The 22,330-nt window shown below is 42.6% G+C and overlaps 1 protein-coding gene across 1 annotated transcript in view; it reads left to right on the top strand.

The window, feature by feature from the left end:
- LOC146860897 (uncharacterized) overlaps positions 1 to 22,330 on the top strand; it is a 1,545,865-nt gene that overhangs the window by 398,282 nt on the left and 1,125,253 nt on the right. The window contains exon 9 of the mRNA XM_085646178.1: positions 13,416 to 13,554. Coding sequence (XP_085502304.1) covers positions 13,416 to 13,554 — 139 coding nt within the window. The remainder of the gene's footprint in view (positions 1 to 13,415; positions 13,555 to 22,330) is intronic.

Below are 22,330 nucleotides of genomic sequence, written 5' to 3' on the forward strand. Positions count from 1 at the left end.
AACTTCAACTAGGCAGAACTTGGGGTGCTTAAGCTGAAAGGTGGATTGCTGAGCCAAAATATCCTGGGACCCTATAGATCAGGTACTTTCCTATCCACCGGAGATCTTCTAAGTCAATCATTCATAGGTATGTCTAGAAGGGCTGAACACTGATTGTATGTAGGGATTAGGGTGTCACAAGCAGGTGAGATCCAAGACTTAGCTTACCTGCCAACATAGGATAGGACCTTTATTGGTTCTGGACCTATTAGCTATCAAACATTCACCTGCAAAGTTCTTCTCCCTGGGGCCCACCCAACCCATTCTCTGAGCAAACAGGGCATCTTTAAACATGTGCACCCTGCTGTTCATCTTTCCAAGTAACCAATAGGTAACCGCGACCTGTGGTTTCCACTGCCTAGTGAGCTAGGGGGTCATTACAATGGCAGAAGGACCACCACCCCCAGCTGTGCGGTCAAGGGCCTTCTGCCATCGGGCCGCGATTTTCCCCCACCACATTACAATGGCGGGGGTATCCAGACTGCGACCGTGGAGGACGCAAAGACCACCCGCCACAGAACCGCCACAAGCAACCGTTCCGATTGCCTGGTGGAGCGGTCTGCATCCATACGATGGTAGCGGTGCCTAGCAGGCACCGTCCGCCAAATTAAGATGCTGTCTTCCGCCAGCCTTTCCGTGGCGGGTAAAGCGCCATTGAAAGACTGCAGGGATTGGTTTTGGGGGCCTGTTGTGGGGCCCCCTTGTGTCTGGGGGTGATGTTAGTGCACTGGGGCGGTACCCAGGGTACCCCCCTACATTTTACTGCATGCAGTGCAGCGAAATGCACAACATGACTGTTTAACATCGCAGCAGGTGCTGCAGTCAGCAGCGCCCGCTGCAATGTTAAAGTGCAAAATGCGACAGCCATGGTGGTGGTTGCATCCTAATTGGGTGTGCAGGACCATAAGACAATTCCATAATAAAACAAAAGAAAACTTTTCAACTTGCAGCAGTACTTAAAAATAATCTGGAACATTGGTCATGGAACCATGAGGGGTGATCAGCCCAGCTTCTTCTGGGTGATGACAGGTGAAGACGGGCCCAACCAGTGGCACAGGCTATGCCTGGCTGTGGCCTGCATGCACCCAGTGCAGTGGGAACCCTTTATGTGCTATGTAGCACTCTGCAGGAACACTGTAGGTGCTATATAGTGCAGTGACAGCAGCTCCTCCTCCTCTGAGAGCAGCAGGGTGTTGTGGGGCTGAAAGTCCTGCCAGACCACTACCTGGCGTTTCCTGGTTAGGCAACGTCCCCCTGAGTATAACGGTATGTTATGTCAGCAAGCGATATGTTAATTCTGGGTTCAAAGGTTTTGAACAAAGTATAAACTCGAAATAGGGCACAAGTGGATGAATTTTTAATGATGCAACGATATTTGATACGTCATATCGTAGTTCCAATCAATTCAGCTTGAACGATTCAGTACAAAGCGTTTCACTTGTTTCAAAGCATTTCAATTGTCCCAATGCATTTCGGGCAGTAAATGCCCTTCACAGGGGAACATCTATTCAAAAAACACAGGTACAATGAGTAACCACAACGGATTAGGTGTATAAACCACCTATTCTGATACATGAGCTATATCAAATCATGCTGGTGAAAAGATAAATTAACCAGCGTTGGATGTCCCAACCGGTAAACCTCTATCTACACAATCAATGGCCACATGATGGAAACAGTGCTGGTGCAAAAAGATAGTGCCTGTAGGTTCCTAAAAACCCACCGTGAAGTAGAGTCCGTACGGTAGATCCAAGAGGTCTTAAGTCGTTCAATAAGTGATTAGTGCACGGTGTTCAAATCGCGTAAAACAAACAAACCCAAACGCGGGGAGTGTCTGTGATGGAAAGAGATACTGAACAGTGGTGATCAAATGTCCTGCCAGACCCCCAAGGCCCCAGGTGGCTTTTTACAGACATCGGGACCACAATAGCCGATAAATAGTGATTAGGAGCAACCTCTGCTCAGGGCATAGTGGGGCTCGTGGTCCTGTCAGACCTCTGGCATCAAAGATGGCTCTTTCCCTAGGATGTAATTCTTGTCTTGTCCTCCACCACAACTTTTAGAGTTCCTGCCTGAGGGATCCCATAAGGGCTTGGCGGTGGCTCCATTAAAAGTCCAGTTAGGTGCCTTTAAGATGTTCTTGCAGCAATGGGGCATTTTGATGATCTGGTGGCTCCCCTGACTCCCGATTGGAAACTTTTGGTGACCCCATGGCATTTGTCTTTAGTTTTGACTGACTTTTAGAGACCTCAATTTGAGGCACTGGATTTGATATAATTGGATTTACTGTATTTTAAAGTGTTCTTCAGTGACTGTGACATCTCATTGGTGTCTGGGGGATTTGGGTTTTTCTAAGGCATTTGTATCCTGTGTGACACATTGAATACAAAGGGTGATCTTCCTCCCTACTTACCTGTCTCAATTCTTTTTGTGACTAATGAAAAAATGGGGAGGAGGGGAATCTCAAATGGTGGATATACCATCCTTATAAAATAAATTCCAAACAAAAAAAATACAGTCCACACAAAATGGAATTTATTTATGTGTTGAATTATACCGTGACCTAATTAAGATCCCATAAATTTGGGACAAGTCAAGAGTCTTGGAACAAGAACCCTCAAACTCACAATGTTGAATAATTTATTATTGGTTCTTGTTCTCAACTAGACACTAAGGGGCCGATTCCGATCCTGGAAAAACCAGGTACGAATCGTCGGACGGAGCGTTTTCTCCGTCCGACTCGTACCCGGGAAAACCACCTTACAAACCCGCAAGTACGATTCGTACAGAAACACCATTTCCGTATGAATTGTAAAAAACAGCGACCGGCTAAAATATACCCACAATTCCGATCCGGGACACCGCGTACGCGACATTCGCACGGAGTCAGGCAGCGTTTTACGGACCAGCAAGTACGATTCGTACCCACAGCACTTCGCACGGCAATATTTTTACGGGACCCAAAAAGTGCCGGAAAAGCTAAGTATGCCACGATGCACGGCGAAAAGGGGGCCCGGTACGCACCGTACCCCCATCCCTACACGTCCGCACCGTACCCCCACCCCCGTATGTACGGTGCGTACCCCCACCCCCGTATGTACGATGCATACCCCCACCCCCTGTATGTACGGTGTGTACCCCCACCCCCCTATGTACGGTGCGTACCCCCACCCCCCGTATGTACGGTGCATACCCCCACCCCCGTATGTACGGTGCGTACCCCTCATATGTATGGTGAGTACCCCCACCCCCCGTATGTACGGTGCGTACCCCCAGCGCTACGCGCTGGGTTACGCACCGTACCTACGGGGGTGGGGGTACGCTCCGTACCTACACGGGGTGGGGGTATGCTCCGTACCTACTGGGTGGGGGTACGCTCCGTGCCTACGGGGGTGGGGTGGGGGTACGGCACGTACATGGGGGGCTGGGGGTACGGCGCGTACTTGGGGGGGTGGGCTGGGGGGGTGTTCGGCGCGTCTGCGGGCACATGTTTGGACGTCTCCATGGTTGCTATGGGAGTTCGCTCCGTACGGTGTTTTTTCCGTACGGTTGTGCATTCGGACGGACGGGACGGATGGTACTTGCGCGCTCGGACTTCAGTTTCCCGATTCGTACGTAAAACTGTCCGGGGACGTGTCGGACACTTTTTCCGACCCGAGGACGTGTCGGGGAATTTTCCCAATGTGATTCGTATGGATTTCTTAACATACGAATCGTACTTGCCAGTTTGTACGGGACTTGTACGATTCGTACGTAAAAAAATCCGGATACGATTCGTACGGGGAATATTTTTAACGGATCGGAATCGGCACCTAAGTGGATTAGAATGGGATCAACTATTGCTTGCCGCTCTTTGATGTAGAATTATTGATGGGATAGGATCCAAACAATGATGAAAGTTAAAATGATCTAGTGGAATGTTCTACAATGGGTTTTAGGAGTGTCGCTAATATTGATGTTGATGCACACAATGATACATGTATGTACAAAAACTAAATCAAATCACTGTTGTCGAAATCTCCTGATATGACCTCTCCATCAACCTCGAGTAAGAAATACGTGGTCAGGCAGGCAGTGCACCCTAGGCCTAAAGGTACTGATTGATAAATCAGTGTTGGGGTGGCACATAACATGCAGGACAAACACATGTACAGGAAAAACTCAATTAGTCCCACAGGGTGCAGAGACAGAAAATCAAGTCATAAATATCGAGTTGCACAAATATCGAGGCATAAATATCGTGGATCAGAAATGTCGACAGCAAGAATATCATGGTCAAGAATATTGATTTAAGGTAAGTAATATCGATTTTAAAAATATTGAAGTGTTTAATATAGTTTGCAAAAATATAGTTGTTAAAAATATCGTTTTTATTGTTATGTATTTTACTATATATGTTATATCTATGTGATGTGTTTTTTGGATAAGAATTGTTTATATTTTTACTACATATGTTAAAATGTTAGTAGTTATTTTTCTATTTTTTTTATTTTGCGCTTTTAGCTCCGTTGCGGGTTTATAGGGGAATAGGGTGGAAAGTATTTTTATACTATATTAAATTTATTAATTTATTTTTATTTGAATTTGTGTTTTTAGTTCCATAGCAGGTTGTGGGTTTATAGGGGAATAGGGTGAGAAGTAATTTAATTATATTACATTTATTGATTACATTTAATTTATCAATATTTATTAATTTAATTTATTAATGTTTGTTTAATTGACATGCTTAGTGTTAAATGTGTAAAGTAAATTATTATGAAATAATTAATGATTGGTTGTTAATTCATTGGTTAATCATTATGGTAATTATGTAATACATTTTAGGTGTGTGGTGTGGTGTTTATAGGTGTAAAGGGTGGAAGTAATTTATTTTTAATTTATGAATTATTAATTTGGTTGTTAATTATTTGTAATTAATTAATTTGTCATTCATTTTGGCAATTGTGTAATTAATTTTAGGTGTGTGTTGTGGTTTTTATAGGTGGGAAGGGTGGGAAGTAATTTATTTTTAATTGACGAATTAATAATTGGTTGTTAATTAATTTTAATTAAATAATTAGTAAATAATTATTGTAATTGTGTAACTATTTTAAGGTGTGTGTTGTGGTGTTTATAGGAGTAAAAGCTGGTAAGTAATCTGTGTTTAATTAATTAATATATAGTTGTTAATTAATGTTAATTATTTGATATTTATTTTGTGTAATTGTTTATTTTCTTGTGTGCTGTTTTTACTTTTAAAACGGTAAAGGGTGGGTATTATTTAAATGTAATTATTTAATTATTAGTTGTTAATAGTTTTACATTTTAAAATAAGGTGTAATTGTATTTTATTATTTTATAGTTTAGTTTGGGTGTGTGTTGTGGATATTATAGTGTTACGGTTTGTGTAGTTAATTCATGTTTATTCACTTTTTATTAATCATATGCTTTAATTGATTATTAATAATGTTAATTATGTAAATAAATTTAATAAAAAATGTTGAATTGTTTTGTTATTGGTGTGGTGTTATAGGGGAGGAAATAAAATAAATACATTTATGTTTTAATAAATGTTTTTGGTTTGAAAATATTTTCTACTTTAAAAGAATAAATTTTTTGTAATTGTATTTATTATTATATTTTATAAAATATTTCCAGGTTTTGTTAAATGTAATTGATATTTAATATGTGTTCTTTTATATGTTGAATATTTGTAATATTTATGTTTTTAAATATTGTTTATTAATTTATTTATTTTGTAATTAATTTTTTTGTTTAAGTGAGTGTGAATAGTAATTGTTTTTCTCCGCTATACAACACTTTCCCTGCTGTTGCATTCACTGGAGTGGGAATAGTAATTTTTACCCCTCTACTATCCAGCACTTTCCTGACTTTTGCACTCACTGGAGTGGGAATAGTAATTTTTACCTCTCCACTCTCCAATACTTATTCTACTGTTGCACTCAGTGGAGTGTGAATCGTAATTTTTACACCTCTGCTATCCAACACTTTCCCCACTGTTGCTCTTAACGGAGTGGGAATAGTAATTTGTACTCCTTCACTATCCAACACTTTCCTTACTGTTGCACTTACTGGAGTGGAAATAGTAACATTTTCCACTCCTCTATCCAACACTTTCCCTACTGTTGCTCTCACTGGAGTAGGAATAGCAATGTTTACCCCTCTGCTATCCAACACTTTTCCTACTGTTTCACTCTTTGGAGTGGGAATAGTAATTCTTGCCCCTCCACTATCCAACACTTTCCCTGCTGTTGCTCTCACTGGATTTGGAATAGTAAATTGGACCCCTCCGCCTCCGCTATCCAACACTTTCCCTACTGTTGCACTCACTGGAGTTTGAATACTTATTTTTACCCCTCCGCTATCCAGCTCTTTCCCCACTGTTGCAATTACTGGAGTGGGAATAGTAATTTTTACCTGTCACTGTCAAATTTTACCTGTCATCTGTGTCACACTGGGCATGACACAGATGGAAAGCATAGGGTGTGATATAGGGTCAGCACCGTGATCTTATTTTTTCGACTAATGGGCTTTCTCAGTGCTATCGGTTTCTTGACACTCGGTTTCTTGACACTGTTGGCAACTGACAAAACTAAGAGGTGTTATTCGCTTGGACCGCTGGGTGTGATACGGATGGTACGCATGACCCCTGGGTGTGCTATAGGGCGCAATTTGGACATTAGAAACATTTTGGACCTTGAAGACTAGGTGTAGCTTGTGCATTGTCCAAGGAGGTCCTGTAGTTGTCAAGTTGTTCTTAGTTTCCGTTGAAATTGTTATCTTTGTCACTGAGACAATATTGACAGAGTATCGGGCTCACTTGGTCCTGTTTGCCATGCTAGCCTCCCCTCATCATCGGACATCATGCGCTAAGGAGTGGGCTAAGATCATTTTTTTTGCAAAGTCATGATTTTTTCTCTGTCAGTTTTTTTCTCTCTTTTCTCTCTCAAAGGCACAACTGGGTATAAATACTGGACCTCAGACAATAACTCTTTAGTACACTTCTGGATCTGTGGGTACTCTGTCAGGAAGAATGACTGCTGTGGTGCTGAAAGGACCAAAACTCTCTTGGACTGCTGACCTGAGGGGACTCATGCCCTGCTCTGCTGACCTGTTGCCATCTTGCCTGGGTAAGAAGAACTGAACCTGCATCCATTAAACCCAGAACCTCAGAGTGATTTCAAGAGCTAATTGAATTGCCTACTTATCTGAAGCTAGAGGGACATACTAGGCTTCCAACCACTCTGCACCTGGACTTGGACATTACCACCCCAGTCCTGGACCTTTGGAAGTGGTCCTAAAGTGCTTTGATAGCCTATGTGGACCCAGCGTAACTGGGGCATCACCTATTCTGTGCGGTGCAACCCAGAGGAAAACTGACACACCACTGCTGCAGCATGGATCGGACCTCTCGCAAAGACTCATATCGCCTCTGCAGACTCTTTGGAACAGCTGCTGTGTGAAGCATCCTTGACACTGGCCCTTTCATCCCCCGTCGACAGCAGCTTTGCCGATTATGCCAGACTCCGCTTCCCAGCCTTGCAGTTCATGGGAACTGACATATTGCCTCGACTGCACGACGCATCCTTGGTGCTGGACTTCACATCGCAAACCCTTGTCGACGGCATCCTCAGCATTGATGCTGGACCTCGCTTTGCAGCCTTGCTGTTTCTCTGAACCAACGCATCACCTCGGCTGCACAACGCATCTTCAAATCAGATCCTTGTAATGCTCTGCAAACCAGGGCTTAAGGTACTTTGGTCAGTGGGCCTATTTGGGTTCCTGTAGACATCGCAGTCGGCCTGAACGTATGACTTTGTCCAGGTCCGGCGCAACCAGTTAGCCACAATTGTCCCTTTATGCTTCTTGGCGCCATTTTTTATGAAATCTTTCAAATTGAATATCTCTGTTTCTACTGATGATATTTTTGTCTTTTTGTTCTTGTTTTGTTTATTAAAAAGTTCTCTATTTTTCTAAACTGGTGTGGTATCCTTTTCAAAGGTGTTTTTCACTTTATTACTGTTTGAAGTGTTGCAGAAATACTTTACTTATTTCCTCTAAGCTAAGCCTGATTGCTGTGTGCCAAGCTACCAGGGGGCTGAGCGCAGGTTAATTTAGGGTTAGCTTGTGCCTCACCCTGACAAGGACTGTGGTTTCTGCTTGATGAGGGTGCACACCCCAGTCAACCAGTAACCCAATTTCTCACAAGGATCTGCTGTTTCTACTTATAAACTATGTTCAGAAGCCTCCAGATGTGAAAGTAATTCTGAACTCTGAGCGCTCATGGAAGTTGTAGACCATTAACTGGTTTTACTGTTGTGATGAGTACTTTGAATGTTCTGGCTCCATTGGTCATTTTGGATAGCTGCTAAGAAAAGAAAAACAAAATGTTATTGCATAACCCTTGCCTTTGTTCCATAATAGAAGTGAAACTTTCCTTCACTTAGGTAGGTCATTTTATATTTTCAGTAAAATTATGTTTTTTAAATGATTAATATTGACATTCGCAAAGCAGTATATTAGTTTATGGAGGAATGACTTTTTCAATGTATATATGATTACAAAGAAGTGTAGGAGTGTTCTTTAAATAGGGGAGATTATGTGTTAACCACAGGAGCATGAGACGTCAAAACATTTAGAGAATAAATAACTGTACATAAACAAGCATTTGCAATGCAATAGGTCTTGGATTTGCGAGAGTTTAAGCTATTGGTATTGTAAATGACAATGCCTTTTATTTATCTGTTTTGTTAATGAACACATAAATAAAAGGCATTATCATTTACAATGCCAATAACTCTAACTTTTGTAAATGCGGGACCTCGACCAAGAAGTTCAGTGACCCACCGCGTAGCCTGGTTTAACGTCTCCTAATTATTTTCTGTGCTATGGCCATAAATGCATTCCTCTGGTAAACGCCGAATGTAATCAGCCTCTTAAAATACCTAAATTAAAACATGCTGGAAGAATAGTTTCACATATTTCTGACATATGTAGCTTGCCAAGTATTGAATAGTAAAGTGTGCAGCAAATAAACAAGGAATGTGCAAGTACGAACGACAGATAGGGTCCTCTTTTTATTGTACCCATCTCAGCATGAAATATCTGGTGTGAACGGTAAAAGTAGCAGTCACTGCCCTGACAAAGGCCCTGACCTTACACAGAGTCTGATTATATCAGCAGGGTTGCTGCTTATATGAACATATCTCGCCTGCCTGGCAGTGGGTCGTCTGGAATCATGGAAGAAAGGATGTGTACGGCTGGCAGGGGGTGCACTGGAGGGTGTAGGAGTTAGGGCATTGTCGGACAGGTGCTGAGGGGGCCCAAAGGGGGTGGACGGAGTGGGCGGGCGCAGCTCAGTGCACTGCAGGCAGAGTGGGGCCAATTTTCAGACCCGGAGCTGCAGCCATGGCAGAGTTCAGAGAAAGTGCCCATCGCTCTGGCGGGGCACGAGGACGTGGAGCAGTGCGCCGAAAGCACAGCTATAGTTCTACTGCTGTTTGTGCCCGGTGCCTGTTGGGACGCCTTGTTCTCCGGTGCAACAAGTGCTGGACCTTGGTGCAGATCCTAAGTTTGCGCGATTGACGCCCACTTAGGGGGAGACTGCATTTTAGGTGCGTCAGCGGCAGGGTAAATGAACTACAACATCGTGTACTGGAGAGTGGTAGATGCAAGGAGATGGGGGAGATGTGTGTGCCTTAATGAGGGACTAGTAAGCACTGGAGGGACATGGGGTTCAGTGATTCTTCGGGGTGCGGTTTGCAAAGGATTGTGGTTCAATTTTGCATTGTGATAAGATTCAGGGGGGTGAAGTGAGCGGAGATTAAATTTTTAACTTACAGGGAAAGACTATAAGTGACAGGACGTTGCTGTGGAGCTTCACCTGTCATCTCTGACGATGTTATAATGAGCGGCGCCGCGGGTGGAACATGTCTGAGAGCAGCTCTGTGCTGCAAGACTAGTAACCAGACGGGGTGCGCTCTCTCATACCAAAACAAGCGCACACCCTACCAAAAGAAAATACAAAACAAGCCCTGTCCACAAAAATCCTGAAACGGCTTACATAAGGATAGAGAATACTAAAGTCCGATAAAAAACAAGCACTGGCACTAACAGTGCCTTAGGGAGCCCTGTTCACTAGCTCCTCCCAGTGCACTCCACTCGGCACCAACAATGTGCACCGACCGGCCCTACTTACCGGGCTGTATTGCGGCAATCAGCCGCATGGAGCCCTGCTCTTTTTTCTGGAAGCCTGCGAGGCTCCGATCCCCCTCCTTGGCGTTGGAGCAATTGGGGAATCTCAGTGTTCCTCTGGCCGGTGTGCGGGACTCTCCTCGGTGCACGGGAGCCCCGCCCACACTGAATTGAGAGACGCCTGACTTCCGGTCTTTGCGACTACGTTTCGTGAGGTGGGCGTGCTAGTGACTGCGCACTATTTTTAAACAAGCATTTGCAATGCAATACGACTCACATTTACGCAAGACATATTGCATTACAAATGGCAGCTTCCACATTTAAAAAAGCACGAACAGGAGTGGGGAGGGGGGGGCAAAAAAACTGCAAACTGAGGGAGGGGGCGGGGGACACACACTGGTCAGCAATTACTTTTCCAGTAAAGGGGCTGATAACCTCGGAAGAAGCAAAATGATGACATAGGCGTCAGGAGGCGGGACTAAGAAGCCAAACACCAATCCCAATGCAGATTTATGAATGAAGCCAAACAAAAAGATGGGCGGAGAGTAGGTGGAGCTTCCCCCACTATAGTGTAAACAGCATCTCTCAACGAGACAGCGCATGCGCTGCCTGGTCCGAGACCTAAAAAACTGCTTCTACATTAAATTATTCCACAATACTACCTTGAGGACATTCCACAATACATCAGAGAGAATAAATAAAACAAGTTCAAAAGAAGTATTTTCACTCTTGTGCCATCATTAGGTGGAGTCTACCAGGCAGTGCAAGCTGTCTGGTTGCGAAAGTACTCTTGTGAGCTTACAATGCTTATTAACTTTATTGTCACTCTCATTAGCTTGCTTGTTATTAGGACTGTGTGAAATTTGCCGAATTTGCTTTTGTGTAACTACGTGAATTTTCAGCAAAGATATGTATATATTTTCCAAATGCGAATCTGGCATTTAATGCTTTGTTTTAGCATCTATGCATCCTTACATCAATTTTTGACATTAGAGTGCAATTTGTGTAACAAATAGTGCAAGAAAAGTGAAAGGCCTGCGAACAATATCCGTTTGTCTTCTATTGTTCATATGCGTTTGTGGTAACTTTCTTATAGCGAATGACTTGTGGTAAAGTTTTACCATGAATGACGTGTAATTATGCAAAGTACCACTAAGGTGAAATGTCGGCAATTTCGCCTAACAGGAAATTCCTGAAATTATACAAATTAAGCTAGCATAATTTATATTTTGGCTTACTTCTGATTCAATAGCTTGCCTTCCTCTTCTTGTGTTTTGCCTCCCCTAGAGCATAGCCTCATTACAATCCTTTTGATCGGCTAACTTGTATCCTTCCACTTTTCACATTTAAGGAGCTATATTTTTCATTTTCATTCAGCATTTATGTGAATGCATGTGTTTTTATCTCTCTCCCTCTGTCGATGCTTCACCCCTCAAATAGCCACGTTGTCTGTGTAGTGCTGTTCTCCATCTTTCCGAGCTTCTCTATAAAAATACAGCAACAAGGATATTTTAGCTGGGGTATGGCTGAAGAGTAGAGTTCAAGGGGCGCTTTTGTTTTATCTCTTGCATGCCATATACTGCTTGACAGTACAAGCTTTGGCACACACAGCCTTTTATAGCACTGAGGGAAGGGCTGTCTGCTGCCCTCACACAGCTGTCTTCTGAGATAAAAGCATGCCACTTTCTTGGAGGTCGATAAATCTGCCCCATATACTACTGCAGAGGGGCAATTTTTTGTGGAAAGTAAATTAGGCCTTGGCAAGTGTATTACTTTACATTCTGACACTTACTTATTATTTCAAATTCCATTCAAAGTTTCCTGAGTGAAAATTACACATGTTAGTGTTGGGATCAGTGAATGTCATGACATGTGCAGGCCTGACAACTGCAATAACAGTAAATGTGAACGTATGCAATGTCAATGTATACCGTAACTTTTGCACGCACAGCAGCTTCAACATCAGCAATAATGATGCCAATGTATTCCATGGCCCATCCTCATACAATAATATTATTGTTATCGAAAATGAACAATATTAATGTTCACTCATATCAGAAATACTCTTGTTAATACCAGTACAAACTGTAATGATGATAATGTCGATAAACGTGATACCTGTGGCTGTCATATTACTTTTAGGACTTCTGATGAACTCATATCATCGCTGCTGGATTCACCCAAGGTGAACTCTCCATCAACCTAGAGTCAGAGATATGTGGTCAGGCAGGTCCTGCAACCTAGGCCCATGCCTATCGAGTAACAGGTCACAGGTGGGGTCCTCCATCAACCAAAGACAGACACGCCCCCAGGGAAAACCCTGATCAATTCCACGGATAGATAGTTGCACCACAAAAAAGTCTGACATAATTGGCCCCAATAAAACCCGTTTGGCCAAAGGCTTGCATTCCCCAGAAATACCACAAAGCTAGACACGACATGTAGATAGGCACACTCAGCCAATCAGGACACGACAGGCACACCACACGTAGTGATCATGCGCTCCTCATGCCGGACATCTAGACAGATACACACTGGCCCACACTAGCTCTCCCCAGAGGTTGAGAGCCATCTGTGTTATCAGTTGCCCGCGTTTGTTGATTTACAACTGAGAAGGTTTTTTGGAATGCAGAAAAGTGTTTTATTGTACCTTATGAACTGTATAAATGGACGGCCAAATCTTTGTTCATCGAGAGATTTTGAGCAGATGCGTTCTGTCGAGGCTTTCCCAGCCGTAGAGTTTGATTAAACCAACTTGTTCCTGTTTTGCCAAAGGCCTCTTGTATTTTCATTTATTTACGGTAAATTCATATCTGAGCAACATTAGTATGTTCACTAAATCTTAACTCTGGACGGCTTCTCCCTTTACCAATGATCATTCCTAATTTAAGTAATATTTTCTTCCTTGTCTTTTGGGAGATTGACACATTAGCTTTTAGAGTCTCAGTTCTTTCAATGCCCCAGGATTGGACATCTCATTGAGGTGTTTTGTCAAACAGTAGACCCTCTCTTTCACATGCAGTCTTCAGCCTACCACTCTGATGCATTGCTAGTTCTGGTGAAATTCCTTTGTGATATCAAAAGAAGGATTAGACTTTGGGGGGGGCTGTGTTGATTTGTTGTTTTCAAGGTAGCTATGGATTGGCACAGTTCCATTAACATACAATGCTTCTTTTTTCTAGTACATGTGATGGCGGCCAGTGGTCCTGCACCGAAAAGCCCTGCTCTGGAAAATGCTCATTTACAGGAGGATCTCACATAGTAACATTTGATGAGAAAGCCTACACTTTCCATGGTGACTGCAAGTACCTCTTATCTAAGGTGATCTAATGGCCAAGAGTGCCATTTTGTTGAATGTTGTGTTTGACACTCTAGTTGTGCCAGGTGGTGTTCACTAATTAAGAAGCAAGGGAATGAGTTAGTACTTGAACTTCACAGACATCACATTAAGGGGCATATGTACAAGGAGTTAACGTCACCATAGCATACATTTTTTGACATTTCGGCAGCTTTATTTTTATCTCCTTATTTACAAGGCGAAAATGTGAATTTTTAAGATCGCCACTTCTGTAAGCGGAAGTTAACGAAAATGAGATGCAATGTATGTGTTTCCGTGCAAAAAATGTTGCTAACCCCACTTTGCGCATTTCTCTTCCCTTTCTCCCTCTCCACCATCACCATTCTTCACTTACAGCTTATATTAATGCTTAACCTAGCTAAAATTATGTATAATTACCGACATAGCCAATCCTTATACAATTTTTTTTTTTAAGAATTTGTTAATTTCTAGACGCCCGAAAGTCCTTTAAGAACTCATCTACTTTTTCGCCAGAGTGGAAAATGAGCATTTTGTTATTCATCATCACTTTTAACCCCTTCAGCGCTCATGACGGAGCCACTCCGTCATGAGCCACGGGTGCCGTGTGCTCATGACGGAGTGGTTCCGTCATGCTGCGGCCGTTGGCCGCCGCTCCTCCCACTCTGCGCTGATTCCCCGCCTGTGCGGGCGATTAGCGCAGTGGGCAGAGTCATGACGGAACCACTCCGTCATGAGCACAGCTCAACCGTGGCTCATGACGGAGTGGCTCTGTCATGAGCACAGCGCCACCGCGCTGCCCCCAAACCCCCCCCAGCGCTGCGGCGGAATTCCTGCCGCAGCCAAGGGGTTAAATAAGCCGGAAATCTTAGCTGAACCACAGCTCCCAGGCCTCTCAGTTGGTCCATCCTTTTTCCTAGCTCCCATTGCCTGTTTGAAGTAGCAGCTGAGACATCCGAACGGAATTCATACTTTTCCCCTTCAACTTCTACCGATTTCAGACTCAGTGCTTTAGAGAGTATTCTCTCCTTTAGGGAAAATGTTAGGGAATTAATCAAAATTTTCCTAGGCTTTGTCCTATTTGTGTTTAGCCTAAACGGATCCCTATGTACGCGCTGGATGTCCTTACTTATTTCCTCTTCAGACTCCTCCAATTGTAGTTCTTTCTTAAGCATGCGTACTACAAAGGTTTTAATATCCTCCCCCTCTCTACCTTCAGGTACTTTCAAAATGTTTATATTATTCCTTCTCTGGAAATTTTCCAACCTCTCAACCCTCTCTAGATACTCTGACTCAGAGGACTTTAATTTCGTAATCTCAGTTGTATTCAAAACAACCTGCTCCCTTCCCCCTCTAATTGGGCCTTTCTGATGCTGAGATCGTCTATCTTTTTTTTCCAAATTGTCGCAAGCTTGTCTTATTTCTTTCTGGTTCCCTTCTGATGTCTCAAACCTAGACCTCATCTCCACTGTGAGAGCTTTTAACAACCCACTCAGCAGCTGCTCCTCACTCGCCGTCCCTCCTGACGCCCCTGAGGCTCCTGGATCTTGATCCAGGACCTTGGAAATTAACGGTTGCTGTGATTTTTTTTGGGGCACAAGGGGCATCTGGGTGCTCATAATTTCATCTACATTAACAGGAAACTCAGCCAGGATTTGATATCTATTAGGAGAGATATTTTCACTCCAGTCGCTGACCTCTGTAGGCACTTTGTTGGAATTTACATTTTGTATGGTCTTGTCCTTATTTTTTACCTTATCTCCCTTCTCTCCCTCCATCCTGCTCTCCGCTAGAAAAACTGTTTGAGGTATAACCTTAAAGAAAGTCTTGAGGGAGGGAATAACCTTCAGATCCTGCTTAGATTTTCCCTTTTGAACGACAGTCTTCCTTTCCTTTATTCTCTTTACTGTGTTTATTCTCACCCCCTCTTCCTCCTCGTTTTCCCCCCCCTGTTACTGTCTTGATTTCTCTTCCCTTACCCCCCTTCTCTCTCTTAATCTTTTTTAAAAGATATCGTGGGTGTGGGTGTGAAGGCACAACCGGGGGTGATTTCACCTTTTCTGTAAAAACAGTAAACTCGGGGCCAGTACTGGAGCAGGGACTCACACTTCCAAGCAGCACCCCCTGGGTCCGGCCTTCATTCGACTCACCCGGCTCACAAATGGCTGTGTCCAGAGTCTCTTCTGCTCACTGCACAACTCTTCTCCCAGGCAGACCTTCCAGCCCGCTGGCTCCGCGACCCCCCTTCCCCCGGAAGGAGATTCTGGCTGCAGCGCCACTTCCTCTTCGAAGCTCCAGGGCCGCCCTCCCCCACGGCCGCTCCGCTACCTCCGCTACCTCCACCCTGATGCCGAAAGCACCGCCGCCGCCGATCTCAGAACACCCACTCCTGGGGTGGGGGGGAGGGGAGCGCTCCACTGCTCCACGTCTCAAGCCGTAGCGAAACCGCCGAACACCAGCGGTAGGGAAACAGTTATGTAAGTAAACAAAAAACCGGGAAAAAAGATTCAAACTGAGACTAAAACGAGGGTCTCCATAATGCTCTAAATTTGTTCTAATTTACTCAGGACATGGCCGGTAGCTATTCTCTTGACGCTCTGGCGGTGTCTCCGCGACCTGCAAACGCTGGCCGCCATGTTCTCCCCCTGCATAGGCCTCTGAGAAAGTATATATATATTTTTTTTTCAGTGAATTTCAAAGATTTTTTAAATGCTAATTCCTAACTATATCAGGCCTGAAACCTATGGTTTTTTCAGTGAATTTCAAAGGTTTTCTAAATGACAATTTTGAATGTATTAATAGTTATACTGATTTTGATACTGATTTACTACATTTTTTAAACTATTTATTTTTAGATATATATATATATATTTTTTAATTACATTATAATTACATTATACATTACAATACAAAATATACTCTGAGAAAGTATATTTTGTATTGTAAAGTATAATGTAATTATAATGTAATTAAAAAAAATATATCTAAAAACAAATAGTTTAAAAAATGTAGTAAATTAGTATCAAAAAAATCAGTATAACAATTAATACATTCAAAATTGTCATTTAGAAAACATTTGAAATTCACTGAAAAAAACCATAGGTTTCAGGCCTGTTATAGTTAGGAATTAGCATTTAAAAAACCTTTGAAATTCACTGAAAAAACCATAGGTTTCAGGGGCGTTATAGTTAGGAATTGCCATTTAAAAAACCTTAGAAATTCACTGAAAAAGCCATAGGTTTCAGGGGCGTTATAGTTAGCTGGACATTTCCCTCGTACAAAACCCTAGAAATTCCCCTGTTATAGTTAGTTCAGCTAACTATAACTCACGCCCCCGCAATGCACTGCTGATGACGTCACATATTACATCACTCATGACATGGTCAGTGACATCACTGATGACATCACTGATGACATCTGAAATGACATCACTGATGATATCACTGATGACGTCATCCATGTGATAATTTAGTGCATCGTCTCACACCCTTTGATATACTCAATCAAAATTTCAGATGTCCATTCTCAAAACCATAGATACTCCAATACCAATAACTACATACCCACTCATTTACTCTTAGATCTACACACACATCCACTCACTCACCTGTACAGTCACTCATCCTTACAGTCACTCAGTACAGGACTATCATATGCATTTATACACCTACATAGACACTCACACACCACCAATCATCCATAGAGGTACTCTCACACCTAGTCAGTCATGCAAATAATTAATCACACTCCCATTTACTCACCTATGCAGTTATACACACACAAATAGTACCACATTCTTACGCTCTTATACAATCACTGATACAAGCACACACTCATTCATACAGCCACTCTCACAATCACACACTCTCACATATACCCACTTATATACTCTAACACACATATATACTGCCTTTCACATATGTAGTTACTCACACATGTACCACTGAGATAAACATTCAATCACTAACACACCCATACATACACTCACCCAACCATACAGTCCATCACAGATGCACTCTTAAAACCCTGCACCCATAGAATCACCCACTCACACATGTATGCACAGAGTCACACGGGGAACAACCTTTACAACGCAACTGTTACAACGCACTACACTTACAACACATTTTTTACAACGCAAAATCCATTACAACGCACTACACTTACAACGCATGACACTACAACGCATTTTTAAAAACTACCTTTACAACGCATTCCATTACAACGCCTACCATTACAACGCATAATATTACACTACACTATCCAACACTTACTCTACTGTTGCACCCCCTGGAGTTAGAATAGTAATTTTTACCCCTATACTATCCAACACTTACTCTACTGTTGCACCCCCTGGAGTTAGAATAGTAATTTTTACCCCTATACTATCCAACACTTACCCTACTGTTGCACCCCCTGGAGTTAGAATAGTAATTTTTACCCCTATACTATCCAACACTTACCCTACTGTTGCACCCCCTGGAGTTAGAATAGTAATTTTTACCCCTATACTATCCAACACTTACCCTACTGTTGCACCCCCTGGAGTTAGAATAGTAATTTTTACCCCTATACTATCCAACACTTACCCTACTGTTGCACCCCCTGGAGTTAGAATAGTAATTTTTACCCCTATGCTATCCAACACTTACCCTACTGTTGCACCCCCTGGAGTTAGAATAGTAATTTTTACCCCTATACTATCCAACACTTACCCTACTGTTGCACCCCCTGGAGTTAGAATAGTAATTTTTACCCCTATACTATCCAACACTTACCCTACTGTTGCACCCCCTGGAGTTAGAATAGTAATTTGTACCCCTATACTATCCAACACTTACCCTACTGTTGCACCCCCTGGAGTTAGAATAGTAATTTTTACCCCTATACTATCCAACACTTACCCTACTGTTGCACCCCCTGGAGTTAGAATAGTAATTTTTACCCCTATACTATCCAACACTTACCCTACTGTTGCACCCCCTGGAGTTAGAATAGCAATATTTACCCCTATACTATCCAACACTTACCCTACTGTTGCACCCCCTGGAGTTAGAATAGTAATTTTTACCCCTATACTATCCAACACTTACCCTACTGTTGCACCCCCTGGAGTTAGAATAGTAATTTTTACCCCTATACTATCCAACATTTACCCTACTGTTGCACCCCCTGGAGTTAGAAAAGTAGTTTTTACCCCTATACTATCTAATACTTACCTTAAATGCAATTTAATATTATGCGTTGTAATGGTATGCGTTGTAAAGGTAGTTTTTAAAAATGCGTTGTAGTGTCATGCGTTGTAAGTGTAGTGCGTTGTAATGGATTATGCGTTGTAAAAAATGCGTTGTAAGTGCATGCGTTGTAAAAGTGTGCGTTGTAACATCATACATCCGAGTCACACACACCCCACCCACACAAACACTCAGGCACCCAAACAGATACTCAGACAACCAATCAATAACCCATAGAGACACTCATATAGCTATTCACAAAACCATGCAGCTGCTTATACACCAACAGACAGACAGATACAAACATTCACACAGTTTAGTCACTAATCTGCATTAAGATACGTTTAATGACTCACTTATACAGTCAGTTACGCACCTACTAAATCATCCATTCACACACTTATACACCCACTCATTCTTCCATCGGTTTTTCCCTATATATATATTAAACATATTTAAAATTTGCAGAAACACACACCCACTGGATGACGTCATCAGTGATGTCATCAGTGATGTCATTTCAGATGTCATTAGTGATGTCATCAGTGATGTCACTGACCATGTCATGAGTGAAGTAATATGTGACATCATCAGCAGTGCATTGCGGGGGCGCGAGTTCTAGTTAGCTGAACTAACTATAACAGGGAAATTTCTAGGGTTTTGTACGAGGGAAATGTCCAGCTAATTATAACGCCCCTGAAACCTATGGTTTTTTCAATGAATTTCTAAGGTTTTTTAAATGCCAATTCCCAACTATAACGCCCCTGAAACCTATGTTTTTTTCAGTGAATATATATATATATATATATATATATATATATATATATATATATATATATATATATATATATATATATATATATATTGTATATATGGTATGTGAGTGCCTGTGTGGGTCTGTGAAAAGATATGTGAGTGACACTATGGGTCTGTGAGGGGTTGTGTGAGTGTCTGTGTGGGTTGTGAATGGCTGTATGGGTCTATGAATTGGTATGTAAGTAGCTTTATGGGTTGCTGACTGGGTTTATGAGTGTCTGTGTGGGTCTGTGAGTGTCTGCGTGGGTCTGTAAGTGTCTGCATGGGTCTGTAAGTCTGCCTTTGAGTGCCTGTGTGGGTCTATAAGTGGGTGTGTGAGTGACGCTATGGTCTGTGAGTGGGTATGTGAGTGCCTGTGTGGGTCTGTGTGTGGGTGTGTGAGTAGTGCCATGGGTCTGTGAGTGGGTGTATGAGTGCCTGTGTGGGTCTGTAAGTTGGTGTGTGAGTATCTGTGTGGGTTTGTGAGTGCATGTTTGAGTGGCACTAAGGGTCTGTGAGTGTCTGTGTGGGTCAGTGAGTGCCTGTGTGGTTCCTTCAGTGGTTGAATGTGTGTCTGTGTGAATAAGTTTTATTTTTTAAATTGTGGCAGGATTCGCTGATCATTAGAGATTTCACACGGGGGCCACACTGAGCGCCGTGATGGATCTGCGAATCCCCACCAATAGAGTGAAAACAGTTTCAAGACAAAATCCTGACCTTCATGGGTCCCTTTGCAACCTCCTGAACACACCCATGGGGTCAAAATAACTCTACTCTGACCCCTTCCATCACAATGCACTCAAATTTTGAGGCCCCAGGACTATGCCCCAATACATCAAATGGCAGCCCCAACTTTCCGGTTGCGACCAGCCAATCACAACATTGCTGTTGGTGCATGGATTCACGAAATACCACAGTGGATCCACGGAGGGTCAGCATTCCTAGATATCTACATTCATTTTCCTTTAATAACTTTAAAACTACTGAACAGAGGCTGCTGGGGGGGCAGGGCAAAATGAAAAGAAATTCCTTTTACCCCCGGCTAGGTCCCTCAGGGACCCTCCCCCCATGTCTGGAGGGTCAGGGTAGTCCTACCCTGCACCCATCCCCTTTTCTTTTACTTTTTGTCTGGGACTCTGCTTCACGCCAAGTCCCAAGATGGCTGCCAACAGTTCCTGGTTCAGTGTTGGCAGCGTATCAAATTTAAGTAGGATTTTGGGAGTCCACTGCAAGGAGATAGATATCTGAAAAACTACTCTAAATCACAAAAGCATGCTTTCTGGACCAACATCTAGCTTCCTGCCAAATTTGGTGGAATTCCGTTCAGCAGTTTAGGCTGTAGTTGTTTTCAAAAAATGAAAAATACCCATAGACTTAACATGGGGACCCCCTTTTTTCTTGGCCCGCATTTGACGGATCACTCCAAAACTTTCAACACAGCAGCTGAACCCAAAAGAGCACGTTTTATGAAAATTTTGTGGAGATTTGTCAAGTGGCTCCAAAGGTATTGGCAAAACAAAAAACCATTTTTGATGGAAAGTGTGGTGCTAAATATTAACCCCGGGCAGAGTCCTCCGCTCCGCCAGCAGATTGTGCAGAGATTTGCCTTCTCCGCGTCCTACGGAGAACACGGAGAAGGCAAATCTCCGCACAATCCGCAGCGGAGTGGAGTTTGCCAGCCCCCACCTCCACCCCCTATTAAGAAGTAAGTTAACCTTAATTAAAAAGAAAGTTAAAACCCCTTACCTGTTTACCGTGGCGTCCCCAGGCTGCCCTCCACCGCTTCATCGCTGTAACGGTAATGCTTGAAAAAACTGTGCATGCGCACATGCGCATTTCTTGCGCGCAATAAGGCTTGGGGTTTAACTGTTCCCATGAGTGCTGGTAAACTTTTTTTACCCTGAGCCTTAATTAAATGCACTGCGTCTGTCTCCGTGCTGTACAGCACCCGACCGCGAGTGAAGGGAGGAAAGACGGAAGTAGAGTGTGATATATATATATATATATATATATATATCTATATATATATATATATCAGACACAAATGAATAATGACGCGGCACTCCTCTCAACGATTAGGATGTTATTTTAATCTCACAAAGTAACCCTCCCTACGCGTTTCGAACCGTAGTTCCTGGTCACGGTAGATTGTTACAATGGTCCTTTTTTCATTTCTTAGCTTTATACACTTGATATAAGGTGCCATTTTATTGCATTCTGGGTATTGTAGTTCAGAAAGTGTAGAATGTAAGGAATTAACATCATTCCTTTCAAAATGGCCATACTTTTGACAAAAAAGAGACATTTTGAGTAATACATTTAGGAATATGTGCATCATTAATTGCTGAATGCAAGGCACCTAAAGCATTTAACACAAAAATATGTGTTCGTGTGTCACAAGATATGGACTGTAATTTAATATTAGGCAAAAAATCATGGCTGAGTGCCTATAAATGTGCAGTTATATCTGCGCTCATGTATGTCTGTGTGGATTCAAACAAACTCTTTTATGATTGTATGGAATTCCATGAGAAGAATAGGTCACAAATATGTTGAAATGCGAAAATATTTGCACAAGTTGTTATCTGATACAGTTGTTGCAAAATGTTTCAGTGCATATAACACATGCTGTTTTGTTACATGTCAAGTGTGTTGAGAGTATCTATAGGTGCACATAAAGTTCCTCATCCCCATTGAGGCCCAGCGGATGCTTAGTTTTGAACCTCATTATTAGGCGCGACTCAAGTCTGCG

This window comes from Triturus cristatus, chromosome 3_1 (assembly GCF_964204655.1).
Source record: "Triturus cristatus chromosome 3_1, aTriCri1.1, whole genome shotgun sequence".
In the NCBI taxonomy this organism is placed as follows: Eukaryota; Metazoa; Chordata; class Amphibia; order Caudata; family Salamandridae; genus Triturus; species Triturus cristatus.